Genomic DNA, 19,203 nt, shown 5'->3' with positions numbered 1-19,203 from the left:
TTGCCTACACTAATGTGTTAGCCCCCTGCACTGTGTGCTCTTATGTTGTAGCCTTTCATGTAACAGTTTATCAAATGCCTTTCGCGACTCACCGTACACTTCATCTACAGGTTTAACTTTATCCACTTTATTTGCTATTTCCTCAAGAACTCTAATAAACCCCAATTAGTCAAGTATGATTATGATTTGCTAAGTATTCTGCAATTACCTGCTTAATGATGTTAGAATACCAAACTGACAGTTTTCTGCTTTCTATCTCCCTCTTTTCTTGATAAAACATATTACATTTGTCACTTGCCAATCTGCTGAAATCTCTCCTAAATCTAAGTGATTTTATAACATATAACCAATGCCTCTACTCTGTTTGCAGTCACTTGCTTAAAGATCCTAGGATGCAGGCCACCTGGTCCTAAGGTCCCCGCACTGGACTCAAAATGCTAACTCTAATTCTTTCACTACAGGTGCTGCCAGACCTGCTGTGCTCTCCAGCATTTCTTTTGTGTTTGGAGCTGCTCCTGGTGACTTGTCAGCATTTACATCTTTCCCAGCACCTTCCTGGTCATGGTGACTACGTTATGTTCTTCTTTCTCTTTCATTTCTTGACACTCAAGTATCTTTGGACAGTTTTTCAAGCCTGCTGCAGTGAAAACAGAAACAAAATACCTGTTTAAAAAAATGTGCTCTGTGCTTGTTCTATATTATCACGTCGCCAGTCTCACTCTCTAGAGAACCAACACTAGCTTCAGTTCCTATTTTCCTACTTCAATGTTTGCAGAAATGCTTACTGTTATTATAGCTAGCCAGCCTTCTCTCATACTCTGCTTACTGCCTCTCTCTGTCCTGTCATTCTTCACTGTCTCTTCGAATCTAACCAGTAATCTGTGCAAATTTGTAAAGTGTTTAACACTAGCATAATTTCCTTAGTTAGTCATTCTCAAAAAGATTATTTCTTCTTCTTACTGGGCTAAACATTTGCTAAGCTATGAAATGTCTCCGAAATGCTGTGCTGCCTTACGAAGCCACAGATGGAACGTTTGTCTTATTGAGAGAGATTGAATAGTTTAGGCCTTTTCTCTCTGGGATTTAGAAGAGTGAGAGGTGATTGAGGTATATAAGAAGCCAATTAGCAAAGTAGATATAAAGATGATGTTTCTCATGTGAGACAATCTGGATACAGGATAATAGACTTAAAACAGAGCCAAGGAGAAATTACATCCCTCAAATGGTGGTCAATCATTTGCCCAGACTATGATGGATGCTGGGACGCTGAATAAATTTAAGGAGGAGATAGGCAAATTTATAATTTGTAATGATTTTAAGGGTTTTGGAGAGCAGGCAGGAAAGTGGAGTTGAGGCTGAGATGAGATCAACCATCATTGTATCATATGGCAGAGCAGGATGGAGCTGCTGAATTGCCCACTTGAGCTCCTACAAGTGACCTCTAGCCTTTATTACCTTATTTCTACCCAAACAGATTCTACATCTTGTTGTTGTGAAATCAGGCCATCTTTTCCTATTATGCTCAATCTTAATTATGAGAGCTATGTCACCAATTTTTCCTAGCTTTTTGGCTTTTCAAAATGTCTCAAAATGCTTCAATATCCAGGTCGTAGCTTTGGTCACCTTGCAACCATGTTCCCACAATAGCCATCAAGTCATACTCATTTATATCCATCTCTGATAACAGTTGCCTTTTCACTATGAATGCTGAATGCATTGCTCAGAGACAGAAAAGTGGGCAGGACTGAGGACATCTTTATGGGACTGCCTTGCATCTCTTCTGTGGGTTTTCTTTTTCTGCATTCAGATGTCCCTGGTGAGAAAGCTTAAGGTCCCCTACAACCACTGAACATCAGAGGCAACACATTTGGGAAAGTTAGTATGACAAACAATGTTTCATTTGCAGTTTTAGTGTTATTCATTTTAGTTTATTAAGGAGTCACCATTCAAAGTGGGGACACTAATACATATTTCTGTTGAAAAGAAACAAAGAGGCAAATGGGAAAGCTGTGTGAAAACAACTTGAACAACAGTAACTGCAAAAGCCCTGAGATGCTCACACTCAAATGACTGTTCCACTGGACCAAGAGCTGGAATGTTTAATTAGGCTAATGACTCTTCTTTAGGCTAGTCCAGAAACAACGGGCCCAAAGGACTATTCTGCATGTTTCCACGATTTCAATGAGGCTAGTGCCTCAGGCAATCAAGCTGACGATAACAGGATTTATTTAGAATGTTTGGAAGTACACTGTATTCGTACACACTTAGAGTCATAGAGTCACAGAGATGTGCTGCACGGAAATAGATCCTTCGGTCCAACCCGTCCATGCCGACCAGATATCCCAACCCAATGTAGGCCCACTTGCCAGCACCTGGCCCATTTCTCTGCAAAGCCTTCCTATTCATATAACCATCCAGATGCCTTTTAAATGTTGCGATTGTACAAGCCTCCTCTCGCAGCTCATTCCATACACGCATCACTCTCTGCGTGAAAATAGTGCCCCTTAGGTCCCTTTTATATCGTTCCCCTCTCACCCTAAACCTATGCCCTCTAGTTCTGGACTCCCCCACCCCAGGGAAAAGACTATGTCAACTTATCCTATCCATGCCCCTCATGTCTCAAGTCTGTTTCAATTGATCAGAGCTAAAGTGGACTGTTCCGACGAAAAAGCTTCGTCCCGGCTCAAAAGATGGGAGTATTTGGGCTCATCTGTTGCCTGCCATCTGTGGTCATGTTCTTTTTTTAGGGGGTGGGGAAGGAAGAGGGCGGTTGTGAAATTATTTCATCTCGGGCTGGGATTATAAAGACGAGCCTATCCAGTTGACACAGCTATGCAGTCTGCAAGATCATTATTGGGTTTGCACTCATATATTGAATTTGTAATTGTCTGGCACTTTGCCCGTGAATACAAAAGGTTTCAGCAACGTTTCAGTGTCAGAAAAAGAACTACTGACACACACTGGTCAGCTCCACAGAATCTCATTAGGTGAGATTCCAGGTGAAAATGTGTAGAACATGCTATCCCAGGGAGCAGTGCAGAGGTTAACAAAGATGGGTTTGAGGAGGAAGGAGGGAGTGAAATGAATAAGAGGATGTAATGATGGATTGAAGTTGGCGGGGGGAGGGTGGAGGTTTTTTTGCAGCATGAACAGGGAATTTTCAAGGATATTGCCAGGGCTGGAGAGTTTTAATGATGAAGAGAGGTTACATAGACGAGAGTTGTTTTCTTTGGAGTCCAGCAGAATGAGAGGGGACATGACTGAGATATATACAATTATGACAGACCTAGACAGGCAGATGAGAAGAAATTTCTTCACTAGGTGGAGGGATCAATGTCTGGGGTACAGATTTAATGTCAGGAAAAGAAGGTTTAGAGGTGATGATTAGGAGATGCCGGTGTTGGACTGGGGTGGACAAAGTTAAAAATCACACAACACCAGGTTATAGTCCAACAGGTTTAATTGGAAGCACTCTAGCTTTCAGAGCGATGCTCTTGTGATTTTCACCCAGAGGTTGGTAGGAATCTTGAACTCAGTGCCTGTAAAGGGTGGGAGAGGCAGAAACATTTGAAGAACTATTTAGATGTACACTTGCAAAGCCAAGGCAGACAAGACGACGGGCCAAGTGCTGAACAAAAGGATCCAAACAGTTAGGCGCTTGCTTTTGACTGGTGCAGACTCGATAGACTGAAGGGCCTTCTTCTGTACTGGAGACCACTTAGGACTCTAATTCAGTTGGGTCAAACCTCCTCTTTCAATGTTTTATATTTGAACTACTTCATTGATTAACAAGCAAGGATCAAATAAAGGAAATCATCAGCACGGCAGTTTAAGCAGCAGCACACGATTTTGAAAGCCTTCACTTCATTCCAGACATTGGTCTGTGCGCAGTGTGAGATGACTGGTGCTTTAGCAGGTTTCTGGCTCTTTTAAAGCTCTTGCCACAGTCAGAGCACTTGAATGGCGTAGTCATGTGAACACGCCGGTGGCTCTGCAGCGTCGATGACTGAGCGAAGCCTTTCCCACACAGGGTGCAAATGAATGGCCTCTCACCCGAGTGAACCCGCTGGTGTGTCACCAACAGCCACTGCCTTTTAAAGCCCTTCCCACAGTCCGGGCATTTGAATGGTCTTTCGGCGGTGTGAACCCGTTGGTGCATCAGCAGGTTAGACGACCGAGCAAACACCTTCCCGCACTCAGAGCAGCTGAACGGCTTCTCCCCAGTGTGGACCCGCTGGTGTGTCCGCAGGTTGGACGACTGCGTGAATCCCTTCCCGCACACAGAGCAGGTGAATGGCCTCTCCCCGGTGTGAACTCGCTGGTGTATCATCAGAGGGGTTGACTGAGCAAAACCCTTCCCACACTCGGGGCATGTGAACGGGCTTTTGCCTGTGTGACTATGTTGGTGCCTTTTCAAACACTTGAAGGTTCTGAACGTCTCCCCACATTCGGAACACTTAAAGGGTCTCTCATCCAGGTGAACTCGCTGGTGTGTTAGCAGAGCGGATGATCGTGTGAACCCCTTCCCGCACACAGAGCAGATGAATGTCTGTTCTCCGGTGTGCTCACGCTGGTGCCCCTTCAACTTCTGGGAGCTATTAAAGCTCATCCCACAGTCAGAGCATCTAAGAGGTCTCTCTTCACTGTGGATTTGCTTATGTTTCACCAGGTGGGTTAGCCGACTGTAGCCCTTCCCACAAATGGAGCAGATGAACGGCTTCTCCCCAGTGTGAACTCTCTGGTGTGCCAGCAGGTTGAAGGACCGAGCGAATGCTTTCCCACACACGGAGCAAGTGAACGGCCTCAGCCCACTGTGCAGGTGCCGGTGTCGCCGCAGCTCCTGGAAGCTTTTAAAACACTTGCCACAGTCAGAACATTGAAATGGCCTCTCCTCTGTGTGAGCCATCTTATGCCTCATCAGATCCCGGGAGCTTTTAAAGGTCTTCCTGCAGTCGGAACACTGAAATGGTCTTTCCTCTGAGTGAACGAGTTGGTGTGCCTGCAAATGGGACAGATAAGCAAATACCTTTCCACATACGGAGCAGGTGAATGGGCTGCTCTTGGTCGGACTGTGCTGATGAACTCCCAAAGATGGCAGGGAACTGCAGCTCTTCCCATCACTTCCAATTTCACTACGGGCCTCTCCATTGTAACAATCCACATGATTCCCTGAGACGGGGATACAGCTGAAGGACAGTCCATATGCAGAGAGCGTCTTTGCCTGGTCCACAATACGATCACTGCTTTCTCCTTCCATCAGCAAGGTCAACAACAGCATTCAAGATCCTGATGAAGCCAGCCGACCTATCCAAGGTGCAGTACGCTTGACGTGTTGGGAGTGAGTGACTTCCTCCCGTTCCCTGTGACGTGACACTGCCCCCCCACCACCACGTTTGGCCTTCCTCACCAACTTGAACTGAAAAAAAGAAAGGCTTCCGGGTCCAGGATAAAAGCAGAGTAACACTGACGACAATGCAAATCCTGAGACTGAAAAGGGAAATGCTGGATGTGAGCAGTGAAATCTGTGGAGACAGGGAGTGACAAAGAAAGAAAACAAAATAGAATTAAAGATAGAGCAGGAGCGATCCTCACCACGGCGAGTTGGGGAGGTCAAGGCTGACCAGACCTCCCAGTCACTGCCTATTTTAATTCCCCTTCCACTCCCTTTCCAACATGACCATCCTTGGCCTCCTCCCTTGCCACAATGAACCAAACTGCAAATCGGAGGAACACCACCTCATATTCTGCCTGGGCAGCCTACAGCCCGGAGGACTCAACATTGAGTTTTCCAATTTCAAATAACCTCCCTCCCTCTCCCCTTACTCCCTACCCAGCCCCTCTCCCTCCCTTCCACTCCTCCCAGCCAGTTACCGGACTAATTCCTCCCATTGACCAACCAGGTCGTACCCTCTACCTGTCTTCACCCATCACCACTTCACCACCCTTCCCCTGCCACCCCTTTATCTGCAGCTCTCCCTACATCCATCCCCAGAATGAATGCATCCAACCCGGAGCACCCGAGAGATCCTGCGCTAATCCCACACCTTCCATAGTCCACAGAGCCTCCACTCCCCTTCCCGCAGCCGCGACCGGGACAGTAATGGCGACCGCGGCGATGATTGACGAGCGCGGCGACCAATAGGAAAGCTTGGAGGTCTCAGGGCACGATGGGTCCTCCAACCAATAGAGAATGCTGGAGGACCTGGCAGCACTGGGTCCTCCAACCAATGGGAAGTCTTGGAGACAGAAGGCGGGTGTTGTGGGTGTATCAGGGACTGAACAGAGAGGCTTGGAATTCTCAGCATTGACTCTGGATCTTGGCTTCAGGTTAAACATAGGTCTGGAAACGTCCTAGTGATTACCACCCCTACCGTCGTCCATTGGCTGATAAGACAAAAATGAGGTGTGCAGATGCTGGAAATCAGAGTTTAGATCAGAGTGGTGCTGGAAAAGCACGGCAGGTCAGGCAGCATCCGAGGAGCAGGGAAAGTCGACGTTTTGGGCAAAAGCCCTTCATCAGGAATAAGACAGTGCTGTTCCATGTTGAGCACCTCATGGAGGAAGCACTTTTGGTTGGTGAGGTTGCAGATGTGTGTACTCTGGTGTGGGAGATTTCAATATCCATCAGCAAGAGCCGCTGGATGGCAGTACGAGTGGTTCAATCTTGAAGATAATTTATTTTGATAGGACTTGAATATAAAAGTAGGCATATACTTCTGAGGCGTGAGATAGATAGATTCTTGATTGCCAAAGGGCTCAAAGGTTAAGGGGAAAAGGCAAGAGAATGGGGATGAGAAACGTATCAGCCATGATTGAATAATGGAGCAGACTCAGTGGGCTGAATGGCCTAACTTATGCTGCTATGTCTTATGGTAATAGATGCCAGGATGGGTCTGCTGCAGGTGATGAAGAAACCAGCTAAAGAGAAAAGCATCCTTGACCTCTTCCTGACCAATCTGCCTAATGCTGATGCATCTGTACATGACAGTATCGGTAAGAGTGACCACTGCACAGTCATTGTGGAGACAAATTCATTGAGAATGCTGTCCTTCGGGTTACATAGGAACAGGAGGAGGCCATTCAGCCCTTCAAGGCTGTTCCACCATTCGGTGAGATCATAGCTCATCTTCAGCCTGACTCCACATATCTGCCTTAACAGGTATAAAATTAACAGCTAATCCAGAACACACTGCCAGTTGTAGAAGAGTTCCAAATCACTACCTCCCCCTGTATGAAGAAATGCTTCCTAAAATCTCTGCTGAACAGTCTGCACCTAATTCTCAGACTATGCTACCTTGTTCTAGAATCCCCAAATAGCAGAAATAGTTTACCTTTATCTAGCTTGTCTTCTCCTGTTCATTTCTTGAAGACTTCAGTCTGATCATCCTTTAACCTTCTGAGTTCTCGAGAAAAATGGCCAACTTTGTGTAATCTCTCATAACTTAACACCAAATGTCCAGGTGTCATTCTTGTAACCCTACACTGCAGTCCCTCCAAGGCCAGTATATCCTTCCGAAGGTGAGGTTCCCAGGTATGCTCACAGAACTCCAAGTGGGGCCTAACCTGGGATTTGTATAACAGCAGTATAACATCTGGATCCTTGCCCTCCAGGTATATAGAATAGCATTCCATTCACGTTTTTGATTATTTTCTGCACCTGGTCGTGACATTTTGAATCTATGCACCTGAAGCCCCAAGTCCCCTTGGACAACCACACGATTTAACTTCATACCATATAGAAAGCAGAGTCGAGAGTGTGGGGCTGGAAAAGCAGAGCATGTCAGGCAGCATCTGAGGAACAGGAGACTCGACGTTTCGGCCATAAGCCGTTCATCAGGAATATGATTCCTGATGAAGGGCTTATGCCCAAAATGTGGATTCTCCTGCTCCTTGGATGCTGCGTGACCTGCTCTGCTTATCCAGCACCACACTCTCGACTCTGATCTCCAGCATCTGCAGTCCTCACTTTCTCCATATAGAAAGTACCCTGCTCTATCCTTTGTTTGTCCAAAATGAATAACCTCACACTTGCTTACATTGAACTCCATCTGCCACAGTTTTGCCCATTCAGTTATTCTATTAATATCTCTTTTGAAACTTTATACTATCATCGATACTGTCTACAATGCCACCCAACTATGTGTCTCCAAATAAATTTGGATATTTGACTTTCTGTACCATTATCCAAGTCATTAATAAATAATGTGAATCATTGATCCTTGAGGAACATCACTGGCCACATCTTCCCAATTTGAGTTCCTACCTATTATCCTTACATTCTGTTACTAGTCACTCACCAATTTCCCAGCCATGTCAGTAATTTGCCCTCAATTCCATGCGCTTCTACCTCAGTTTACAGTCTCTCCTGTGTGACTTTATTAAATGCTTTCTGGAAGTCCACGTAAACAACATCTATTAACATTCCTCTGTCCATTACCATTATCATCTCTTCAAAAAAATGCAATGAGGTTTGCAAGGCACAACCAACCATCCCACTGAGTAACTGAAAATTTTAAAGGTGTTTGGTTACCTCATCCTTGAATATAGATGTTTATTTCTAATTTCCAGCATTTGCAGTATTTTGTTTTTATTAACACAGGAATTAATAATAGAAATAAAGTAACATTTTCTGTCTGCTTTAACTACAGCAGAACAAAAACACCCCACAGAATTGTAGAAAGCCAAGAATGAAAAAGATGAATGGAAACTGCAACAGACACAATCACTAGAGAACACATCATGGGTATCCCAGTGAACAAAAGGGAGAAACGTCCCTGTGTGGAATCCCAACATCCTAGGGTCTTAAAGAGAAGCACCTTGAACAATAGTAGATGCATGTTTTGTAATCTTCCAAAATTCCTCAACATCTAGAAAGATCCCAGCAGAATGGAAAATTGCAAATGGAACATCTCTTTTCCTGAAATGAGAAGGACTGAAATCTCGGAACTAAAGGCCAGTCAACTCAACATTTGTCATTGGGAAGTTCTACAGTCCATTTTTAAATAGGTAGTAACAGGACATTTAGAAAATTGTCCAGTCAAGGAGAGTCGACCTGGTTTAGTGAAAAGAAAATTTAGTTTGACAGCTTTATTAAAATTTTTTGAGGATGTAGCCAACATTTTACAATACTGAGACAGAAAGAAAAACAAGTTGTGAGGAGCATACAAGCAGCCTGGAATGTAATATGGATAGGGGTGAGTGTGCACATATTCAGTTGGCCAAATGCAATGTAGAAAGATGTGAGGTCGTCTGCTTTGGCATGAAGAATAGATAAGCAGAATGTTATTCAAATGGAGGAGAACTGCAGAATGGATGTGTTGAAAAGCAAGCTGGATGTCCTTGTTGGTGAGTTACAAGACAACATGTAGGTCAAATGAATTTGAAAGAAATCTGAAAGAAAACAGAATGTTGACCTTTATTGCAAGAGAGGATGGAGTATAAAAATTCCATCTTGCTATAGCTGTACAGGTTATTGTTTGTTACATTTGGGGACTGTGTCAGGTTTACATCACATTACCTAAGGAAAGGATATACATTTATTGGATGCAGTTCAGAGAAGGCCCATTCTGGATTGAAGGAATTATCTTTAAATGGAACATTGAACTGTTTAGTCCTATACTTAACTGGAAAGTAACAGTGATCTCACTGAAACATATATTGTTCCGATGGGTACTGAAAGGCTTGTAAGGGAATCTAGAAAATAAAATGCAACGTTGCTTGAAAATAAAGGTTCCTTTTAAGAGGCATTTCTTCTTGCTCGTGTTTGGAATTCTTTCCTCCAGCGAGTTGTGGTATCTGGGTCATTGAATACAATCAGGGCGAAGTTAAACAACTGTTGATAACAAGGGAGTTAAAGATTATGATAGACAGGCAGACAAGTGTATTTCATAGAATCGTCAAATCCCTAGTGTGGAAACAGGCCATTTGGCCCAACAAGTCAACAACCCTCCGAAGAGTATCCCACCCAGATCCATTCCCCTACCCTATTGCATGCATTTCCCCTGATTAATGCACCTAACCAACATATCCCTGAACACTGTGGGGCAATCTAGCATGGTCAGTTCACCTAACCTGAACATCCCTGAACACTATGGGGCAATTTAGCACGGCCAATCCACCCTAACCAGTATCTTTGGACTGTGGGAGGAAACCAGAGCACCCGGAGGAAACCCATGCGGACACGGGTAGAATGTGCAAACTCCACACAGACGGTCGTCCGAGGGTAAATCTGAGCACCACACATCAACAGTGGGCAGGGGAGAATCATGAGTACACTTTGTGAGAAACCAGCAGTATAAGGATACATGGAAGAGCTGTTCTTCCATCACCATTTAGGGGAGGCAATGACCAAGTGATATTACTATAACTGTCCACATCCTGCGATGGTGGAATTTAAGTTCAATAAGACTCTGGAATTAAGACTTTAAATGATAACTATGAATCCATTGTTCATTGGGAAGAAAAGCCCATCTGGTTCATAAGATATAGGAGCAGACTTAGGCCATTTGGCCCATGGGGTGGCATGGTGGCTCAGTGGTTAGCACTGCTGCTTCACAGCACTAGGGTCCCGGGTTTGATTCCTGCCTCGGGTGACTGTCTGTGTGGAGTTTGCACATCCTCCCTGTGTCTGCGTGGGTTTCCTCCGGGTGCTCCGGAGGATGTGCAGGTCAGGGTGGATTGGCCATGCTAAATTGCCCATAGTGTCAGGTGCATTAGTCAGAGGGAAATGGGTCTGGGTGGGTTACTCTTCAGAGGGACGGTGTGGACTTGTTGGGCCGAAGGGCCTGTTTCCAAACTGTAGGGAATCTAAAGTAAAGAGTCTGATACGCTCCTCACCCCTATTTTCATGCCTTCTCTCCACATTTCCTCAAACTGTTACCAACTAAAAATCCAACTCCTCTTCAAATTTACTCACTGTCCCAGCATCCACTTTACTGTGGGGTCACGAATCCTACAGATTCACAACCCTTTGGGAGAAGTAGTTTTTCCTTAACTCTCTTTTTAAATTTGCTGTCCCTTATCCTGAGGTTATGACCTTTCGTCTAGAATGCCGCACAAGAGGAAGCAACTGCTCCTCATCCTTTTTTCCCGACACCCTTTTATCATCGTGAATACCTCCATTTGATCTCACCTCATTCTTCTAAATGGCAGAGGCTATATGCCTAAACTGTTCAATCTCTCTGCAGACGCTCATCTCTAGGCTGGTGAGCCTCCTCCGAATATCGTTTAGGAAGTAAGCTGCCATCCGTTACCTGGTCCATCCTTGCCTACCTGTGACTGCAGACCTACACAACATAGTTGACTCTTAACTGTGTGGAGGTCCAGGTGAATCTGTGGCGGATATGGAAGTTTCCTTTGGAGCCTTGGAGGGAGGTGTGGGCACAAGTCTTGCACCTCCTGCGGTTGCAGGGGAAGGTGCCGGGACTGGAGGTTGGGTTGGCGGGGGGGTGTGGATCTGACGAGGGAGTCACGGAGGGAGTGGTCTTATTGCATCCTCTGCACCCGATGTGGCCTCCTCTATATTGGGGAGATAGGCCGGCTACTTGCGGAACGTTTCAGAGAACACCTCTGGGACACCCGGACCGACCAACCCAACCACCCTGTAGCTCAACACTTCAATTCCCTCTCCCACTCCACCAAGGATATGCAGGTCTTTGGACTCCTCCATCGCCAGACCACAACAACAAAGAAGGGCTAATGCCCGAAACGTCGATTCTCCTGTTCCCTAGATGCTGCCTGACCTGCTGCGCTTCTCCAGCAACACATTTCCATACCTTTTATCTTAGCCTACTGGACAAACTTTCCTCATTCCTGAAGAAGGGCTTATGCCCGAAACGTCGATTCTCCTGTTCCCTGGATGCTGCCTGACCTGCTGCGCTTTTCCAGCAACTCATTTTCAGCTCTGATCTGCAGCATCTGCAGACTTCACTTTCTCCTCAAATAATCCATGCAGTCTGTTCTCAACATATGCATTTCAGTAGCAAGTGTTGAAATGTTTGTTCCAGTCCCACAGAGTTTCCTTTGTTTAAAAGTCACAATCAGAAAGATCCAGTTTTTCCTATAGTTTGAAACGAATGACTCAATCGATTAGACTCTCATGATGAGGAGACGCCGGTGTTGGACAGAGTTAAAAATCACACAACACCAGGTTATGTTGCAACAGATTTATGTGGAAACACTAGCTTTCAGAGCGCTGCTTCTTCATCCTGATGGGCAGGATCATAAGACATAGGATTTATAGCAAAAGATCACAGGGTCTTGCAACTAAAACGATAAACTGTGATCTTTTGCTATAAATTCTGCATCTTACTCCACCAGTTACCTGATGAAGGAGCAGTGCTCTGAAAGCTAGTGCTTCCAAATAAACCTGTTGCACCATAACCTGGTGTTGTGATTTTGTTTTAAGATTAGACACAGATATGGGGGTGTGGAGTTCTGGGATCAGCCCCACCCCTCATTCACTCCCATTGGTTGGAGGACCACCCCCCTCCGCTCAGTCCTCCAGCCCCACCCACTCACCTCCTATTGACCCAAAGCCGTCAATCAGCGCCTCCCCAAGCCATGATCTGAGCAGGCTCAGACGACCAGGGGACAAATGAAGGTAGAGGTTAAAAAATATTTGGAAGAAGCCAGAGGAGGAGGTGAAGAGAGGGACTCGCCAGAGGCACAGAGACAGGAAATATTATCCTGGTGGAGGAATGAGGACAGGTTCAGGGAGAGTCTGTCAATTGGAGCAGAAATTGGGCTTGAGTAAGGGAGCGTCTGCAAATGGAATAGGAATGGGTTCAGAAAGCACCAAGGCGAAAGTGAGGACTGCAGATGTTGGCGATCAGAGTCTCGATTAGAGTGGTGCTGGAAAAGCACAGCAGGTCAGGCAGCATCTGAGGAGCAGGGAAATCGACGTTTCGGGCAAAAGCCCTTCGTCAGAAAGCATCTGTCAGCTGAAGGGAAAACGTGGGCCACTTCTCTGAATGGAGGATAAATAATTGAGCTTTCTTTTCCTGTGAATGAAATATGAACAGATTTCAATGAGACTTTGTTCCCCCACCCCGAGCAACTGCTGCAAAATACTGGGGTAGTTCCCCATTGCTCGTTGCCCGATCGGAAATGATCTGCCAGATAAATGGCCTTATGTTGTGGGTTGATGTGTTTGTCAGGGGGTTGCTAACAAAGTGGTAAAAACAATAACTGCAGATGCTGGAAACCAGATTCTGGTTCAGTGGTGCTGGAAGAGCACAGCAATTCAGGCAGCATCTAACAAAGTGTCGAATGCCTGCCGCAATGGGTAGGGAGCCAGTGTCTGAAACTCAGCACCCAGAACCGTTCTTCTGAATGTCAATACCGTTCTGGCAGCGTTTTGGTTTTTTGTTGTAATTCCATTTTACAGGGTGACCCAAGGGAGATTTGCAATCACCACATTCGAAACAAGCATCTCTTCGAGAACATCACATGATTTATCGAGCGCTGGACGTGGAATGGGAAGATTTGGTCTGCACTGTCCTGAAGAAGGGTTACACCCGAAACGTTGACTTCTCCACCTCCTGATGCTGCCTGGCTTGCTGTGTTCTCCCAGCCTCCTGCCTGCCTGCCTGCCTGAGGGAAAGGCACACAGACTCAGATGAACAATCCAGTGAATTGACTGTGGAAAGACCTTTTAACTAGTTACACAGACTGGATGAGTGTGTTGCATGAACTGATTGTGGAGAGAGCTTTAACCGGTCACACAACCTGAAGGGACATTGCATCATTCACAGTGAGAAGAAACCAAATGTGGATTTTTCTGTCTGAGAGTGATGGCTAACAAACTAAACCACAGAGTTGTTACAAGTGCGAGTCATGTCTGCACGCGGATTGCACCCCAGAGAGGCACGTAACCCATGGAGAAACCCTGTAAGTGCTCCGACTGTGGGAAGGAATACAATTACCCATCACAGCTGGAAATTCACCGGCGCAGTCACACTGGGGAGAGGCCGTTCGTCTGCTCACAGTGCGGCAAGAAATTCCAGCAGTCACCCATCCTGGCCGAGCACCAGTACACCCACACTGGGGCAAGGCCCTTCCCCAGCCCGGTGTGTGGGAAGCGGTTCACCTCGCCCTCCCACCTCACCACCCACAAGCGGGTGCCCACACCGGCGAGCGACCTGTCGTCTGCTCGGTGGGCAGCAAGGGCTTCACGTCATCCTCCAGCCTGCTGCGGCAGGCCTGCGTGTGTTCGTCCCAGCTCACCGTCCACCGACTCGTCCACTCTGACAAGAGGCCCTTTCGACGTTCAGAATGCCAGAAGGGCTTCAAAAGCACGTGGGTCCTGCTGACGGACCAGCGCAGTCACACTGGGGAGAGGCCGGACAACTGCCCCGCGTGCGGGAAGCGATTTGCTTTCTCGTCCCACCTGATCGCACACCGGCGGGTTCACAAGTGACGCCCCGGGATTGTCGGGGTGGGATGGGACTCATCTTTGCAGATTGTATTCAGCATCAGCTGTTTCTATGGGGATGGCTCAACCGGATTGCAATGCAGAGTGACACTAACAGAATGGGTTCAATTCCCGCACCGGCTGAGGTTACCATGTCCTTCTCAACCTCTTCCCCCAATCGGTGATGTGGTAGTCCTCAGGTTAATTTCGCCATTAGTCATCTCTCTCTGATGAGAAAGCAACCCTAAAGTCCTCTGGAACTACGCTGACTTTACTTAAAAGTGTGTAGCCACTTTTAATGTGTGCGTTAATCCAAGACTAGGCGGGAAGGTGGATTTCAGGCATCCTCTTAACCTGCAGGATTCTGACAGAGTTAAACATTCAGAGCAATTTTGTAAAGGTGAAGAGTGTTTCACTTGTTAACAGCAGCAGTCACTTGTTTGTTGCTTTGTTCTATGGCTTGAGAATTCACAATGCTCTTTGTTGATGGACACTCGGTCAAAGGCACTATTCAGTACTGAAAATTAATAACCTCAACAGAACCTCAATGTGTCCTCCACGACTTTTCTGGACCCTATGTTCGAATAGAACGTGAATCTGCAAACCTGAGTGTTTTAAAAAAAAGGCCACCAAACATATTAAACAAAAGATATACATGTGAACAGTTCATGGCACAGTTTCTTTTTAAAAGCTGAAAATGTGTTGCTGGAAAAGCGCAGCAGGTCAGGCAGCATCCAAGGAGCAGGAGAATCGATGTTTCGGGCATGAGCCCTTCTTCAGGAATGAGGACAGTATGCCAAGCAGTTTCCTTTTAAGGCTAGATTAGATTCCCCCCAGTGTGGAAAGAACAACCCACCCAGACCCACTCCCCTACATTTACCCCTTTGTCTGGTTTGACGTGGGAAAGCCATAATGACATTGACTCATCCTCAAGTCACAGAATCGATATAAACCATAAATGTTTGCAGTCACAATGAGAGTTGAACTGCTCAGAAGAACAGTTAAAAGGCATCTGGATGGGTAAATGAATAAGGAGGGTTTGGAGGGATATGGGTCGGGTGCTGGCAGGTGGGACGAGATTGGATTGGGATAGCTGCATGGCGTGGACAAGTTGGACTGAAGGGTCTGTTTCCGTGCTGTACATCTCTATGACTCTATGAGTCAATTCAAAGTTACAAACATATCAGCTGTCAAACCAATTGTCCACAAAAGTAATCACACGTCAATAACCTTTAACTCTAGTCCTTGTTGTATTTATTGGAAGATAGTGGCTGAGGAGCAATTAAGTCAGTCCAAGACCAGAGCAATTCATTCAAGGGAGAGAGAGGTTCATTTTGAAGGGAAGAGAATTTAGTTAGAGAGGGGACATTGAGAAGAAAAAGTGATGACATAAAATAAACTTTAACTTTTTTGGAGTTCATTGGAAAAGTAACAAAGAATGAACGAAAGTAAAGTAGTAGATGTAATATATGGATTGTTTTTAAATATATTAAGTAAGTACCACTACATGATAGACTCATGATTAAGACATGGGGTCAGATGACAAGCAGGAGAATAGATAGCAAGCTGGCTACACTGGAAAATAGAGTGAGAGTCAGGGCAAAGGATATCAACTTGACTGGCGTAGGGAGGCAAGTGGAGATCATCAGGCATCAGCGCTGGGACTACTGTTGTTTACCATTTACTTTGACAACGTGGAGGTGGAAATCAAAAGTACATCTTCAAAACTGGTAGGCAATACAAAATTGGAGGCTCAGCTAACACTGAGGAAGACAGCCATGTAACATAAGGTGTTAATAAAGTGTATGGGCCAGGTTGCGTAAATTGCAAATTAATTTCAAAACGTTTAAGTGTGAAGTGGTGCATTTTGATGGGAAGACCGAGGAAGCTTGATTTCACTCTTTGGACTTTACCTGGGTAAGGTACCTGTCCAAGGAGTGGCCTATGGTTAACCGAAAAGATTGCTTGTGAGCACAGGGATGGGAAGCTTATAGAGTCATAGAGATGTACAGCACGGAAACAGACCCTTCGGTCCAACCCGTTCAGATATCCCAACCCAATCTAGTCCCACCTGCCAGCACCCGGCTCATATCCCTCCAAACCCTTCCTATTCATATCCCCATCCAGATGCCTCTTAAATGTTGCAATTGTACCAGCCTCCACCACTTCCTCTGGCAGCTCATTCCGTACACGTACCACCCTCTGTGTGAAAAAGTTGCCCCTCAGGTCTCTTTTACATCTTTCCCCTCTCACCCTAAACCTATGCCCTCTAGTCCCGAACCCAAGGAAAAGACTTTGTCTATTTACCCTATCCGTGCCCCTCAATTTTATAAACCTCTGTAAGGTCACCCCCTCAGCCTCTGACGCTCCAGGGAAAACAGCCCCAGCCTGTTCAGCCTCTCCCTGTAGCTCAGATCCTCCAACCCTGGCAACATCCTTGTAAATCTTTTCTGAACCCTTTCAAAGGACCTTACCATTAAGTGTATACATCCTGCTAAGATTTGCTTTCCCAAAATGCAGCACCTCGCATTTATCTGAAATAAACTCCATCTGCCACTTCTCAGCCCATTGGCCCATCTGGTCCAGATCCTGTTGTAATCTGAGGTAACCCTCTTCGCTGTCCACTACACCTCCAATTTTGGTGGCATCTGCAAACTTACTAACTGTACCTCTTATGCTCGCATCCAAATCATTTATATAAATGACAAAAAGTAGTGGACAAACTGGAAACATATTCCTGGAGACCTTCTGCAAGGTTGCCAATATAGAGGCCTGAAACGATTGCAAGTCCATGATGTAGATACCCGGTAATGATTTGTTGCAGCAGTCAGGGCAAACAAAAGAGTGGGAAACGCAAAGAGAACTTGTTATTCCCACCACAATTACTACAAGACATGGTCAGTAAGATTGAGCAGAGCTTGACAGAAACTTAAGTACAAGACACTGTTAAGGTACAGGTTTGAGATGGCCCAGGGAATCCCTTGTGGACTCAGACCTTTAAGCCTCTCTCTTGGTTTGTCCCGGAAATTGTACTCTTTGGAAGTCTGGAATAAAAACCTCTTACAGACAGTTTAGTATAATTTTAGTCATCCCCTTTATTCACAAATAGCATCACTGTTACAACATAACACTGACACCTATACGCTAAACTAGCAAGGTGCTAATAACCTCGGAGAGTAGGGTACCGGTCCTCAGTGCCCCAGCAGACTACTCCGATGTACTGATACTAAGTGGCTTCTTTTATACAAAGTTTACAAAAACATTGTATGTTCTTAATTAGACAGTGAAGACAATAATTCGTAAGGAAGAAAAGTTAATTGACAGATCTGTGTGCCCTTGACAGATCACTCCTACAGGCCTTGAGCTATCCATCAGGTGGGAAAAACATACCCAGCTTGCTAGCGAGATAAACTCCTGTCATAAAGAGGTCCAGTCTGAGCTAATTGGAGAGTTCATAAAGTAACCTTGCACAGCTCACATGTCTGATATCAGTGTTTTATGAAATGTTTGCCCTCCTTGCACAGAAACCTTTCAACCATAAAATTGTTCAGAATCTCTTCAATGTTAGGTTCAGAATAATTTGAAGCTGGGAGCAGATTCCTGCTTTTTATCTTAAGCACAGAATCATTCTGTACCTGAGGCTGAAGTGTTACTGCGGGGTTGTATTTAAAATGATTAATTCGTCTTGAATTAAACATGCCTTCCTATCAAGTTTGTGATTCAAATTCAAAGAAGACATAAGATCTGGCTGGCTCGAATTAACAGTGGGGCAGTCTTGGTCTGTAAAAACAGCAAGTTAAAGCCTTATCAACATTACCTTTTACGGAGTTTGCATTTCATAACCAGTAATAGCTACTCAAAATCATCAAAAAGTCTCAAAATGCAATTAAATTCAATCCATAGCAGATAAGCACTAAGAGTTAATTTTCTACGAGCACCAACAGCCTCAGCACTAAAATGGTCTCTCTTTCTCTAGGTACTTTTGAACTCTTAAGTCAGCAAAGATTTTTTCTCTCTCTCTCTCTCTCTGTGTGTCTGCCTCGCTTGCAAGGAGTAATAAGAGTCCATTATAGTGAACATGATCCAACCGTTAATTACAAAAAGCTTTTGATAGTACCGAGTTTTGTTTCAGGGTCAGATTCTCAAACACTGTCATTAATTTCACAAGGGAACGGCTGTGAATGTTATCACTTGGTGTCCTGTTCACACAGGTTCACCAATGCTGAGGCAAATGTTCTTCATGGTTTTATAGCATCCATTATCACTTGGTGAGCTCAGGTGTCCCAATCTTTAAGTTCCCCCTCTTTTTCTGAGCCTTCCTGCCAGGCTATTTTCTAGTGCAGTAAATGTGTTCTATAATTCAGCATTACATTTTGGTCTGAATGTTTAGAACATAGAACAATACAGTACAGAACAGGCCCTTCGGCCCACGATGTTGTGCTGAACATTTGTCCTACCTTAAGCACCCATCCATGTACCTATCCAATTGCCGCTTAAAAGGTCACCAAAGATTCTGACTCTACCACTCCCACAGGCAGCGCATTCCATGCCCCCACCACTCTCTGGGTAAAGAACCCACCCCTGACATCTCCCCTATACCTTCCACCCTTCACCGTAAATTTATGTCCCCTTGTAACACTCGGTTGTGCCCGGGGAAAAAGTTTCTGACTGTCTACTCTATCTATTCCTCTGATCATCTTAAAAACCTCTATCAAGTCACCCCTCATCCTTCGCCGTTCCAACGAGAAAAGGCCGAGAACTCTCAACCTAGCCTCGTACGACTTCCTCTC

At 45.4% G+C, this 19,203-nt stretch overlaps 1 protein-coding gene across 5 annotated transcripts in view; it reads right to left on the bottom strand.

Annotated features, from left to right (window-relative positions):
- Nucleotides 1–3,455: 3,455 nt before the first annotated feature.
- The window catches only part of LOC122543451 (zinc finger protein OZF-like), a 25,672-nt gene continuing 9,924 nt past the window's right edge, over nt 3,456–19,203 (bottom strand). The window contains exons 1-2 of one of the 5 annotated variants that reach the window (XM_043682154.1): nt 6,045–6,670; nt 3,456–5,522 (exon numbers count right to left, since the gene is read on the bottom strand). In XM_043682154.1, coding sequence (XP_043538089.1) covers nt 3,860–5,278 — 1,419 coding nt within the window. In that variant the 5' untranslated portion in view covers nt 5,279–5,522; nt 6,045–6,670 and the 3' untranslated portion in view covers nt 3,456–3,859. Of the gene's footprint in view, nt 5,523–6,044; nt 6,671–12,373; nt 13,590–17,504; nt 18,194–19,203 lie in introns of those variants that run through there. The other 4 variants (XM_043682153.1, XR_006310026.1, XR_006310027.1 and 1 more) reach the window with 4 other exon arrangements.

The sequence above is a fragment of the Chiloscyllium plagiosum genome, chromosome 44 (genome assembly GCF_004010195.1).
Source record: "Chiloscyllium plagiosum isolate BGI_BamShark_2017 chromosome 44, ASM401019v2, whole genome shotgun sequence".
Taxonomy (NCBI): Eukaryota; Metazoa; Chordata; class Chondrichthyes; order Orectolobiformes; family Hemiscylliidae; genus Chiloscyllium; species Chiloscyllium plagiosum.
Note: the sequence above shows the minus strand (reverse complement) of the source record. Positions and strands in the feature narration are given on the sequence as shown.